General features: G+C 36.6%; 2 protein-coding genes and 1 long non-coding RNA gene across 3 annotated transcripts; 2 read left to right on the top strand and 1 right to left on the bottom strand.

The window, feature by feature from the left end:
- Positions 1–4,815: 4,815 nt before the first annotated feature.
- On the bottom strand, positions 4,816–5,641 carry LOC113320438 (late embryogenesis abundant protein 1-like). The gene is made up of 3 exons (XM_026568344.1): positions 5,490–5,641; positions 5,226–5,360; positions 4,816–5,087 (listed from the first exon to the last, which is right to left on the bottom strand). Exons 1-3 carry the CDS (start codon positions 5,538–5,540, stop codon positions 4,992–4,994), a joined length of 282 nt encoding a protein of 93 aa, XP_026424129.1. The 5' UTR covers positions 5,541–5,641; the 3' UTR covers positions 4,816–4,991.
- Positions 5,642–7,696: 2,055 nt separating this feature from the next.
- On the top strand, positions 7,697–9,238 carry LOC113320671. Its single transcript, XR_003346236.1, has 3 exons — positions 7,697–7,724; positions 7,799–8,430; positions 8,548–9,238. It is a non-coding gene; the product is annotated as an uncharacterized LOC113320671 (long non-coding RNA).
- Positions 9,239–11,934: 2,696 nt separating this feature from the next.
- LOC113325353 (transcription initiation factor IIA large subunit-like) lies at positions 11,935–12,648 on the top strand. The gene has a single exon (XM_026573549.1). It carries the CDS (start codon positions 11,935–11,937, stop codon positions 12,646–12,648), a length of 714 nt encoding a protein of 237 aa, XP_026429334.1.
- The last annotated feature ends 1,018 nt before the right edge of the window (positions 12,649–13,666 follow it).

Below are 13,666 nucleotides of genomic sequence, written 5' to 3'. Positions count from 1 at the left end.
GGTAGATATCTTTTTAAGGTTACCAGCCAAATCTATTTTGAGTTGTAGATATGTATGTAAACCCTTACATACACTATTTTGTAACCCTAAATTTATTAAGGATCACATGAACCATACAAGTAATAGAAGTCCTAGACTCCTGTTTATGACTCTCGAGCAGGGAAGGAATCCAGTGTTCCGTTCACTCGATTATGCTTCAATATTAGCAGCATCATCAGCACAGCCGGCATCTTCTACAACATGCAGATGTGATGGAGCTATTCATCCGATGGATTACTATGTCCAATGTAAGATGGATTCCCAATATATTAGAGTAGTGGGCTCTTGTAAAGGTTTGATTTGCATACACGTACCAAATAAGAATGAATAATCTTTTAGGATCATGATTTTTTTGAGGGGATCATGGTTTTATTAGGCCACCTTCCCTATAGTGATAAGGGGTGTCCTAAAACGTTGAAATGACTAACCTACCCTTAACCTAATTTAATTTTAAACCAACCTAATAACCACCTATATATATAACCACCACCTCCTCCCACCACCACCACCGCCCACCACCGCCGATTACCACCACCACCACCTCCGATTATCACCACCACCAACCACCGATTACCACCACCTCCTCCCACCACCACCACCGCCGCCTATTTAAGAAATGTAACAACATCAATGCAATCACAATTAAGTTCGTTTACATAATAAGTTTATCGAGTATAAAAGACGCCAGCCGCAACCTGATTCTGCCATGGGACCACTCCGGAGGTATTTTCCAACAAACCCTTCGCTTTAATTTGATTTTGATTGCTTCAATCGAATAGAAATCATCAAAATAGGGTTTTAATAGGAGTTACAGAGCCATGTTCGGTTAGGTCGATTTTCCAAAAAACCCTAGTTTACTAACCGAACTTCTTGAAAATGAAGAACACGAAGAACAGTCTGGTTCTATTGGATTTAAAACTAAGTCACCGAACTCTCTGTTCGGTTGTTTCGCAAAAAAATTTAAAATTACAAAGTAACCGAACTCCACCCTTAGAACCGAAAAAAACAAATCCAGTCTAACCGAACTGTGTTGTTGTGGCCACTATGTTGAGTTCAAAAATAACCGAACTTAGCCAATAGAGTTCGGTTTGTTCGCAAAATCTTTTAAAACTACAAAGTAACCGAACTTAGCCAATAGATGCTGGAACTTCACATTTTTGTTTGTTTGTTAAGTTCGGTAACTTCACAATTTTATCGCAAAAACCGAACTCAGAGTTCGGTTGGTTAGCTGTTAGGTTCAAGTTTGCGAAAGAACCGAACTTTGTAAACTTATATACTCTTATATTACGTAAAGTTCGGTTAGATCAAAAGTGCATGCAGTTTGCGAACCAACCGAACTTTGTACACCAAAGTTCGGTTAGTTGAGAACCAACCGAACATAACGCTATAACTCCTAGAAATTATTAGAGAGTTCGGTAACCTGCGTGTTTGGAACAAGTAACCGAACTACACTTTCAGATGAGTTCGGTTACTTGTTCATCTCACGGGGCAACCAAACTGCAGCTTCAGATGAGTTCGGTTACTTGTTCTTCATATAAAGTAACCGAACTGTTCAAAATCCAGTTCAAATCCGGATCATTTTGAAGATTAACAAATATTCTAGGAGAGGATGGAGATGAAGAATCAAATGAGTTTTCATCATTTGAATAATCAAACTTAGTGAATTGGAAAAAAAAATTATTTTCCATGTTTTTCTCCTTCATCTTCTCTAACTCTACTCTCTCAATAATTCTACTCAACTAATAATAAACCCATCTTTTAATTTAATCTCACTAACTGTTTTTAACTAGTCATTCACTAATCATAACCTAAGATTAATTAAGGGGGTAGATTAGGTATTAAATAAATAACTAGATATGGGATGACCTAGAATTATTTCTAATGCCTTTACCCAAAATAAAACCATGGTCCCAAAAAAACCGTGGTCCCAAAAAATCGTTCATAAGAATTGTTTTATTTGGAACCCATTAACTGGTGAATACAAGATAATATTATGCGGATTGAATAAAGAATCGTGGTCCTATATTAGGTACGGGTTTGGTTACGACAGCAAAATTGACGATTATAAATTGGTAAGAATTTTGGCTGATAAACATGATTATTATTCTCAAATTGAGGTCTATACATTTGGTTCAGAGTCTTGGAAAACTATCCAAAGCATGAAGCTGTACTCGTTTCTTTTTCAAAGAGAGTTTTCTGTTTGGTTCTTGAATGGAGCTCTCCACTGGCCAGGTATTATCCAAATAACCAAGGTTATAGTCTCTTTTGATATCAAAAACGAGAGCTTCGTGGAATTCGTATATCCAGAAGAACTTAATCAACTGTCACAGAAGAGTAAATTCGACCATGTTGGGCTGCTGGAAGATCGCTTATGTGTTATCGTTTGCGATACCTGCTGTAATATAGAAGGCCTCGTTGATATATGGTTGATGCAGGATTACGGAGTGGGAGAATCATGGATTAAACAATACAGTTTCAAATGTCCATGCACATTTTTCAAGAATCATACCTTTAAGCTGGTATATTATTTTACAGACGGTGAAGTTTTAATAGAAAGTGGCCATGAAAAACTTGTATACGACCCCAAGAATGATGTAACCAAAGTTTTGAATATCCAGGGTATGGATGATGTATCATGGATGAGGAGTCAAGTAGTGAGTTATGTGGAGAGTCTAGTACCGCTTAACTCGAGTACTTTTGTACGAGAAATTACTGCAAACTTAGTCCCGGAGAAATAGAGACGAAAGCGGAGGCATTAACAACATATATTTTAAACTAGGTTATGTTTTTATTTTTGGCACAACACTGCTTATTTTTTCTTAGTAATTCGTTGTATTCGGCAAGTTTTAGTTAAATGGAATTTGATTTTATAGTTTGTTATGACTTTAGAATAACCTTAACACCTCTTTGTCTTTGGTATGTATTATGCTGTGTTGTTCCCCACAAACATAATACAGTATGATATGATAGGATAGAGGTTTGCTAATGTTTATCGTATGATAGTTGTGTGTAATTTGGTAGTATATATTTTTTTTTCATTGAACTTACTGCATATTTTTGGTTGAAGAACTTTTGTTCTAACTTCTCACATGTCTTCCATATAAAGAGTACACATGGGTATCAGTGCCATGAAGTACATTACTCTTCTTTTATGTCAAATGATAGTGAAGTGTCCATAGGGCTGCCTCGCTTGGATCATGGCAGGATCCCATTACGGTCGGAACAGTTAAGGATCTTGTATGTCAAGACTAATGCTTAGGTGTCTGAACCATGTGGTTTGGTTGAAGTTTTCTCCTGGAGGAGGACTATACATAGTCTGGATGAACCATATGAAGGAGGATATGGTATACATACATAATCTGAATGAACATATGAAGAATTTGAATATCCGACTGCGGACATTTCTTTCCACCTGGTGATGAACCCATATCTTAACTTGGGCATTAATGAGTTACACAAAGTTCAATCCAGAAAAACCAATTCCTTCAAGAACACCATGATTAAATAGCTAAACATCTAAGCATATCATCTTTGTCAAAAGGTCCATCAAAAATTAAAGTTTAACCAATACCAGACAAATAAAATAGAAGAAAATTTACACTAAAAGAATTTGTATGGACTTCCAAACTCAAAAGGCCATTTAACCGACAAGACCCGCCCCATAATCCAAAAACCAAAATGCCGAAACATTAGTATAGAAGTGCTATATTATAAGAGGCTAGCCGCACATACATCCAGTATATCAGTCCCATTCTATTGAAACGCATGGAATAAGAAAAAGAAGCAGATGCGCAAGCAAAGATGTTGAAGCTACCGGAAGATATTCAGGTAGATATCATTTTAAGGTTGCCTGTAAAATCTATTTTAAGCTGTGGGTGTGTATGCAAACCCCTGCGTGCACTAATTTGTAACCCTATTTTCATTAAGGATCACCTTAACCGTAGTATATACGAGTATGTGGGGATATTGGAAGACGTCTTTGTTTGATTGTGTATGATACCTTGAATGTAGAAGGTCGCACTGATGTGTGGTTGATGCAAGATTATGGGGTGAGAGAATCTTGGAGAAACAATTCACAAGCGAAGATACACATAATACCAATAATCTTGACTTGAAGCTGGTATGCTCGTTCACAGACGGCGAGGTATTAATAGATGGTGCTCAAGTAAAGCTGTGACATGACCCCAAGAATAATGTAACCAAAGTTTTGAAAATCCACGACGCTCATATAGAATGGAGTTTACCCGTGAGTCATGTGAAGACTGGAGAGTCTAGTATCACTAAATTCGGGTACTTGTTTTTTTTGGAAAAGGATGGGAAATGGAGTTAAGAACAAAGACGAAAGAAAAAGTACCGACAGCATGCATATATGTTACGCACTTGATCATGTTTTTGACTGTAATTCGTGCGTTAGTACATAGTGTTCACAAAATTTTTGCTAAATGGAATTTGATTTTAGATTAATCTTCATGCCAGTTTTATGTTTGGTTTGGGATTTAGCACCTTCTTGGTATAGGTTTGTGTATTATGCACTTCTTAATGGAGGGGATTGTTGTGTTTTCTTCGTAGTATGAGGCAGTGAATTGGACTGTTTATTTCATGATAATGATTGAACTATTTGCATCTTCATGATTGATGAATTTCTGTTCGAAACTTTCACATGTCTTCCATTAAGAGTACATATGTGTGTCAGTGACCATGATACTTGCACTTTCTTGCAAAAATTTGTAGTAGAAATGATGTATAACTGAGTTTAGTACTATTGAAGAAAAATTGTAAGAAATAACAAGGGAAAAAATGCGTTTATTATAACCAGCAAATTTGTTGAATATGACAAATCTCTAATGAAATAAAAAGACCACGAACAAAGAGAAAAAACGCCGACACATAGTCATGAATAGATAAGAAAGTGGGAATATACGGAAAGGTTGAAGGATTGTCGGTGTTGGTTTCTATTTTTTGTGTGGATACACATAGTCACCAACTCCAAGTGTACTCTTGACGCTGTCCATTGCACCTTGTGCCATGTTTATTACCTGTTCTCCAGTCTATACATACACAACCAACAACAAATTGGATTCATTTGATTGGTAATTCTACATTGAAACCCAGTAAGACGATTGGTAGGAGGAGAAGAACTCAAGATGGAAATGGTGAACTAGTTGGGAGAGGATAACCTAAATTACCTGTTGAAGGAAACCGGATGCCTCCTCTTTTTTCTGTTGGGCAGAGTCAGAAGTGGATTGGGCTGCATCTGCAGTCTTGTCCCTTGCCGATTGAGCTGTGTCCTTAGCAGACTCAACCCACTCCTGTGTCTTGGCCTATATAAAGAGATTTATTATAGCACAAATATATATATGTCAAATGAAGCATATTTGAGAGATCGATCACTTTTGAATGATTCATTGATATACTGTTGTTTTTTATGAGTTACTATGTTGATGACTAACCTGTGCATGGCCTTTAGTTGCACCTGCATTGAAACTCTGATTAGAAGACATGTTTTTTGTTTACCTTTCTTTCTGTTTCTGCTGGGATGGGGATTTGGGAATGTGCTTACTGAATTGTTGGTCGGTTGTAGGTGGTATTAATAGCGATTTTCTAAATGTTGACGAGGATTGATAATTTACAAGGGTGTGGACGTAAGAGATTCTCGTAGTATTATGGTAAGAAAATCAAATTATCACGTTGTTTTGAGAATATTTGAACGTAATTTTTGCGGAAGTGCATGAACAAGATCAGACAGTGTATATGGCTTTCTGTGGTCTGACTAATATCTAGTTCTCTTTGTGGATTACTGGATTTTACCTAGCTAGAAAGGCTATAGTTCCCTAAAACTAAAGATGTCCATTTTTAAACTCAACTGATTCTTACTTGGTAGTATCTTTGGAGAGAGTCTTTAGGGAGACAGTTTCACATGCCTAAGATTCATCCTCAGTAATGGTCAAGGAGGCTATCTAACAAAAACATTAAAACTTCTATAAAATTAATAACCTTGGGCGATCTACTACTGTTGTCGTAGTCGTCATATTTATTTGTAGTCGTAGTTATAATCTTTTATGTTGTACTACCTTCGTCCCTACTTAGATGACCTAGTTAAAATTTACTAGTAAATTTAGAGATGATTTATTTCTCAAACTATACAACGGATTTTCATAAACTTTGTATCATCGGAAAACATTTTAAAACACCTATTTAATGAATATAAATATGGCTATCATATTTTATATATTTCTTATAATAATACTAATCTATACTCCACTTATTTATGGTATAGGTCATCTAATTAGGAATGGAGGGAGTATTTATTTTGACATCTAAAAAGAGGCTGAAACATGCAAGGGTTGGAACTGACTACAAATAATCTTGATATGTTTGTATTGTTTTTCATGTTCCTGTATCTTTGTGGTTGTTCTAAACTCACTTGATTTTGGAACTTCCCGTATCATTTGTACATTTTTCTTTTTTTAATATATCCCTATTTCAAAAAAGGAAAAACATGCAATACAGTAAGTCTATGGTCTTTTTGTTGCCCATTTTCCAAACTGTCCATCCAAAAAATCACTCTTTTGGCAACTGCAAGTAGTCCATTTCTTTGCCAAGCAGCTATGTTATCTCACTACACCACGTTGATAGTATAATAAAGAATATTCGAGTCCAAAATTAAAATTCAAAAATACTAAGTAAAGCTACACTAATCAAACACATGAATGAAATCACTATATTTAGTTGAAGATACAAATGTGTGTAGGTTGAAGAATAAGAGGAATTACGCAGCTACAGATCTGATAATTTCTTTCTCGCGAGCTCTGGAAATCTTTCCAACCCTTGTTACACTATTCAACTTTTCATTTTTATAGTGGAATACAATTAGTGCATGGCAGCTCATGTATATCACTGCCGACGAAATCTTCCAGAGAGATTATCTGGCGAGGTAGGTCGTGCGCAGACACCAGCGAGCTCATACTTCTTTGCAAAGTCGAGAGCAACTCATGTATATCCACGTACGCAGTCAACCTTGACAATGTTTCTACGTTGATTGAAGTCCAAATCTGTTCACACTTCTCTAACGAATGTATATTTCACATTTTCTTCTGATTGATTGATTATTTAACTGATGGACCCATTAATCTCCATGTTTAGAATCACGACCCTCGTTATATAACTCCCTAAATTAAATCAAGGGTAGAGATTGAAATGTGAAATATACACTCGTTAAGGAGTGTGCACGAATTCGCACTCCGTTGATTGTATATCCACGATTCCACGTACGTAGTCAACCTGGGCTTTTGCAAATATGATTGTACTGATTCTAACATGTGAAAACTACAGACAAACCCATTTTTCAGATTTTTTCTACTGTGAAACCCACCCCTAGAAATCCTCAGGGGCGCACCCATTCTGAGTGATAGGATTATGCACAGGCCCATAATTTTGAGAAATTGTTTTTCTTCTTTCCAAACTAACTTAAGGCGAAAATTTCCTTCAAAATTAAAAAGCCATTGTTATTCAATCTTCTCTTGAAGTACAGACATACAAAGATCTCCATTTTCATCGTTGTCATCGTCACCACCGTTTACGTCTCAGAGGAAAATAGTTGGAGACGGAATTGAAGACGAAGAGTAATGGTTAATGAAGGAATTGCAGGTCTTCAATAAAATTCTTTTTACATGCATCGAGCCCTGGTAATTAGATCGATTCACTCCCCCAAAACCCTAATTCTTATTCTTATGATTAATTTTAATTTCTTTTCCTTGAGATTCATTGAGCTAGTTCGAATAAACTGCAGTCTGTATCATTTGCCACAATCAAATTAAATTCCTATAATTTGTTATTGGGTTTCTGTTGCAATTACCAGTTCTTGAGCAATTGGGAAGAAATAAATCTTGGGTACGATTCCATTCATTGGATTTTGGGTTTACTAAGCGTTGAGTTGATTTGAAATCGAACAATAAAGAAAATTAGATCGAGATGAGAATGTGCTGAGATGTGTGGTTGTCCTGGTTTTGTTGAGTGGAGGTTGGATGGTGACAGTGCAGCAGAGATGGTGAATGGTTGAGCTGATAGTTGCAGTTGAATTGGTGAAATAAAATTGAGCTGCACTCCGTCCAAGTACGCTAATATTCCTGTATTTGCAATTTATGTACATCACAGTGTAATGTTTGTCGAAGGTTCAGTTCCCAGCTAATATTTTCCGTCTCTATAAATCCCACTTGCCTCCTCCGCATATATGGTTTTTTTTAGTCACTCGAAAATGTGTTGGACTGCAATTGCAGTGCTCTGATCTTTAAAGGAGAACTAGGAGAACTCACCACCAAATTGGAACACAGATGATCCTTGTGGTGATCATTGGGATTGCGTTGGCTGCACTGGTTCAAGGGTTACATCACTGTGAGATTCCTTAGTTTTTCTCAGTCAAAGTGGCAGCATAAACTGTTTTTTTTTGTTCTTAGTCCTTTTCTTATAACTTAATAACCCTCCTGTCTTTGTTTTATTTTGATCTTTCAGGGGATTATCCAACATGAACCTCAAAGGTACATTGACTGGTGACATTAGAGTACTCGCTGAACTGAGATCATTGTGAGTTTGAGTTTCCTTTCTTCTTCTTCTTAGTATTTAATTGCCAGTGGAGTTCGGAACATAAGTAGTAAGATACCAAGGGGAACTGTCCCAACGGAGATGATTGTGAAACCTGAAATATGAGTTGTCCTATTAAGAAAATGAGATTATATATTCAATAAATGTAAATATGAATTGGTTCTGGGCAGGTGCAGTGATAATGGTTAGATTTATGTCTAGGTTTTGCAGTTGGTTCTGGTAGAACTGATATTTGTTGTTGCTGGGTCAGTTAGCTGATACTAAAGAAGGTGATTATGGAACTGACAATATTGAAGTCAAGCTGGAATTGCAGGTTAGGATTGAAGGGAGTAGATGAGGTTGTTGTACCTGACTCGCAGGTATTTGTTCTGCGAAATGATACAGTGACTTGAGCTAGTGAAGGACTGAGATTGTAATGATGCTGGTGATGCAGTGGCTAGGTAAAGAAGATGGAAGTGAAGAATTGAGTTGAGAAAAAGTTAGTGTTGCAAGACTGAGATTGTAACCTATTGCATCTACAAAATTTGTTGCATAACTTGATATGCAGTCTAGAAAACGGTTGCATAGCACGTTATGCATCAACTTTTTCGTCACTATTGAAACCAACTAAAACAAATATTGCATAACTTGTCATGCACCTGTAATAATATCTACATAACATGTTATGCATCCGAAAATATGGCTGCATAATGCATTATGCATCGAGAAATTTGTTGCAAAATCTTTTATGTATCGAGAAAATCGATGCATAACCTGTTATGCATCCGAAAATATGTTTGCATAATGCATTATGCATCAAATTTTTATGTACGCACTAAAATCAACCAAAACAATGGTTACATAACTTGTTATGGATGCATAACTTATTTATGCAGGTGCCTAATTTGTCGAGAAAAGGGTTGCATAATTCGTTATGCCTCTGCAGAATGTGTTATGCATCTGTTTTAGTGGTTGCATAATGGTTATGTATCAAGTTTTCCAAAATTTTGCCTAAAATGATGATCACCTCCGATTTTTCTGTGAAAAAAAATTTAATATTGTTGTTTGTACTCGCTGCGTAGCTCTCTTAAAAATATTTCCAACGATATAAAATTTGTAAAATTCCAAGGCACGGATTTTTAAATATGTTATATCCAAGTTGCATTGTCAATTATACCCCTGATGCATAACTCGTCATGCGGATGCATAAACCGTCATGTAGACATTTTTAATAATTTCATATAATTATGAGTGCCACGGAAATAATTATGGGTGTCACAGTACCTAAAATTAATTGTGGGCCTGACAATGAGAATATTATTTTTTTTGGGTCTGCGCCTCCTTCTACAATTTGGATTGGGAATGTAATGTGTAAAGTGGGTCCCTACTTAACCCGAAGATACGAAATCACCGTCCAGTGCTACTCTGTGGATTTCCAAACCCAAATGGCCTACTTGGCATAGCCAAATCCGAAACCTTCTTTCCAAGTTTTGAATCTCCAATTCCTACTCCTATTAGAAGAACGATTTTTTGGGGACCCTGATTTTTTTGAGGGGACCATGGTTTTATTAGGCCATCTTCCCCATAGTTATAAGGGGTGTCCTAAAGTATTGAAATGACTAACCTACTCTTAACCTAATTTAATTTAAAACCGACCCAATAACCACCAATATATATATATGACCACCACCTCCTCCCACCACCACCTCCCACCATCGTCGATTACCACCACCACCACCTCCAATTATCACCACCACCAACCACCGATTACCACCACCACCACCGCCCACCACCGCCGATTACCACCACCACCTCCTCCGATTATCACCACCACCAACCACCGATTACCACCACCACCTCCGATTACCACCACCACCACCACTATATATATATATAGCTTAATTTAAAACATTAACAAAGATATTCTCACGAACCCATTACTTGTCATTCGTTTTTGGTTGAATAAATGAGAAGTAATCATTAAAATGAGTTGAAAATGGAAGTTGCAGAGAGGTTTAATGGAGGGTTTTTTTCAGAGAAAAGTTCGGTTATCACGAATTAAAGTTTTCTTAACCGAACTCAGAGTTCGGTTGATTCGCAAAAAAATACGTTTAACCGAACTCCTTGTATTAGAACAACACAAGTCCATAAGTTCGGTTCCTTCGCAAAATAAGGATATCACCGAACTTTAGTTTATGAAAATAATGAGAAGTCCACAAGTTCGGTTCGTTCGCAAAAATGTTAAGTTTTCTTTATAAACGAACTCTACCTTTGAAACTTCGTAACCGAACTCTACCTAATTCGCCAATAAATAAATTTCGTAGTAACCGAACGTTTGCCTAATTGCATATATGCATATATAAGCCCAGTTCGGTTGATTCGCAAAATATGTTGAAGTTTACGAACCAACCGAACTTCTAACACTAGGTTACTTTTAATCTGCAGTTCGGTTGGGAACTTGGTTGCGTTGAAGTTTGCGAACTAACCGAACACACAAGATGTACCCAAATAAATTGTTAAGTTCAAAGTTCGGTTACCTACCATTTTATCCTAGATAACCGAACATTACACCGTACGATCAAAACCTCCATTAACGAGCGAGTTCGGTAACCTGCGTGTTTGGAAAACGTAACCGAACTACACTTTCAGGTGTGTTCGGTTACATGTTCTTGACATATGGTAACCGAACTGGCCTAAATCTACATAAAAAATTTCATTTTTTTTGAAAGTTTGGAGCAATTCAACCAACATTATCTAAGTTTGAAGCATACCTGGGTACCCCAAATGCCCTTCCTCCGGTTGTGGTTAGTAAAATCCATCGTTTTTAATGTTTTCCTTCTTCATCTTCTCTAACTTTATTCTCTCAATAATTCTACTTCTTTAACAAAAAAACCATCTGATTTTTTAATCTCATTAATTATCTTTAACTTAATCATCTCACTAATCATTACACTAACTATTATTAACAGTAACTAATCATTACCCAAAATTAATCGGAAGGGTAATTTAGGTATTAATATAAATATCTAGATAAGGAGTGACCTAGATTTACTTCTAATGTCTTTATCCAAAATAAAACCATGGTCCCAAAAAAAACCATGGTCCCAAAAAATCGTTCTATTAGAATACTTGTCAATCCGTTTCAGAGTACAACAAGTCATCCCAAGCCATATATACCTGATGCTGATGGCCTATATATAACAAGTAATTAGTGAATACCAGAGAGATTTTCCTCTCCCCAACTTTCCTCTTGAACACTATCTCTCTCGATCAACCACCAGCTAAAAGTACTAACAATCCCTGAATCTTCATGAGATAATGTCGAATCCAGCAACTGTTTCCAGAGTTTATATTGGTGTAGTTGAGGATGTTGTTAGTAAGATGAGAGAGGAGTTTAATAATAAAGGTGTCGATGAGTCTGTTCTCAATGACCTTCAAGCGTTATGGAAGTTAAAATTGATGCAAACTGGGGTTATACGACCAGGTCAACCTGATCATCATAGCGCCCCAAGAGGACCGGGTAGTGTTCCAACCCCTGTACATGATCTGAACGCACCTTTTGAATCTACTTTTAATGTTCAAGATAAATCTGCAGCGGAAAATCAGAGGCCTCTTGGTGTTGATGTCATTGTTGCACAGGAGGAAGTCAGGGAAGAGGGACAAAAATTTCCATCGCAGCCCCCCGGTACCCCGACCAACGATTTCTGCTTCTTGCCTCCATGGAAAAGGTCAAAGGTTGATCGTCTTCCAAGGAAAAGCACATCAGATGAGGGAAACCCTAAGCTAGGAAAACCAGAAGGAGAAGAGGATGAGGAGTTGAATGAAGATGATGACTTATTGGATGATCTGGACCAGGAATATATTGATGAACCTCGCTTTAATCAATTGGTATTGTCTCAGTTTGTAAGTGTAAGTACACAAGTCAATACAAAGAAGAACAAATGGAAATGTGTGCTCAAGAATGGCATGGTGCACTTGAAAAACAACAGAGATATATTGTTTACAGAGGCTAAGGGAGAATTTGATTTCTGATTTATGTAATGGGAACGTTATCTCACATGCTCCTTTGAGTTTCTTGTATAAGTATAGAAACATGAATTTCTGGAGAATTGTTTGATGAAGTGTCAGTGTCATGTTCGTCCGTAGAAAATAGACTATTTCTTTCATTCACAGTGATTGAACTTAATGTAGAGGTGTAAAACGTGCCAGCGCGGCACACGAAGTCACGCGTTTCACGTGTCGTGCTGTGTTGTGCCAATGATTTAAATGTGTTGTGCCGTGCTTTACTAGTCAAAAGATAGGCACAGCACAGCCCATGAGCACAACACACGAATAAACGTGCCGTGATGTGCCGTGTAGGCACACGTGCTATAAACAATTTGAAATCACTTCATGCATACATAAAGTCGGATATTATCACGAGAATTTAAATAGACAACATATCATTTGAAATTATTTCAAGTAAAATTAACAAGTTTGTTCAATAAAAAGAAATAACAAGTTTGTTCAATAACTAACAAGTAAAATTTTTTCAAGTAAAATTAATAAGTTTGTTCAATAAAGAGAAATAGCCCATAAAAAATAAAATTTGATCCTTGTCATGTAAATTAATGTTCTAGTCAAATATATGTAACGAAATTATAAATCGATACTGAAATATATTTTCCAAATATGTAGGTATTATATGTGTTGTTATAAAAATAAGCCAGCATAAAATGTCAAAAACTAGCTAGAATAGTGACTCTTTTGTGAAATATACACAAAATGTGATGTATTATGTCTTGTTATATGGTGTACTTGTGCATGCTATGACGTGCTTTTTTAACGTGCTGTGCTGGGCTAGGCCACGTCTTTATCCGTGCCGCGTGCTGTGCTCGTGCTGGCATAGCCCAATTTACACCTCTAACTTAATGCATCTTCTTCATTGAACAATTTTTGTTCATACTATTCAATGAAGTGGCACAAACGGGGAAGCATGCATGAGGTTAAATTAGAATATCTTGAAGGGGACATTTAAAGTAATGAGGTAGCTGCTAGCTGTTTAATTCAT

This window comes from Papaver somniferum, chromosome 11 (assembly GCF_003573695.1).
Source record: "Papaver somniferum cultivar HN1 chromosome 11, ASM357369v1, whole genome shotgun sequence".
Lineage (NCBI taxonomy): Eukaryota > Viridiplantae > Streptophyta > Magnoliopsida > Ranunculales > Papaveraceae > Papaver > Papaver somniferum.
This window is presented reverse-complemented; position numbering and strand designations above follow the sequence as displayed.

Coding starts and splice junctions, on each gene's coding strand:
- LOC113320438 (XM_026568344.1), bottom strand. CDS start 5,540: ATGTCTTCTAATCAGAGTTTCAATGCAGGTGCAACTAAAGGCCATGCA. Junction 5,361..5,489: donor CAACTAAAGGCCATGCACAG/GTTAGTCATCAA, acceptor CTCTTTATATAG/GCCAAGACACAGGAGTGGGT. Junction 5,088..5,225: donor CATCCGGTTTCCTTCAACAG/GTAATTTAGGTT, acceptor GTGTATGTATAG/ACTGGAGAACAGGTAATAAA.
- LOC113325353 (XM_026573549.1), top strand. CDS start 11,935: ATGTCGAATCCAGCAACTGTTTCCAGAGTTTATATTGGTGTAGTTGAG.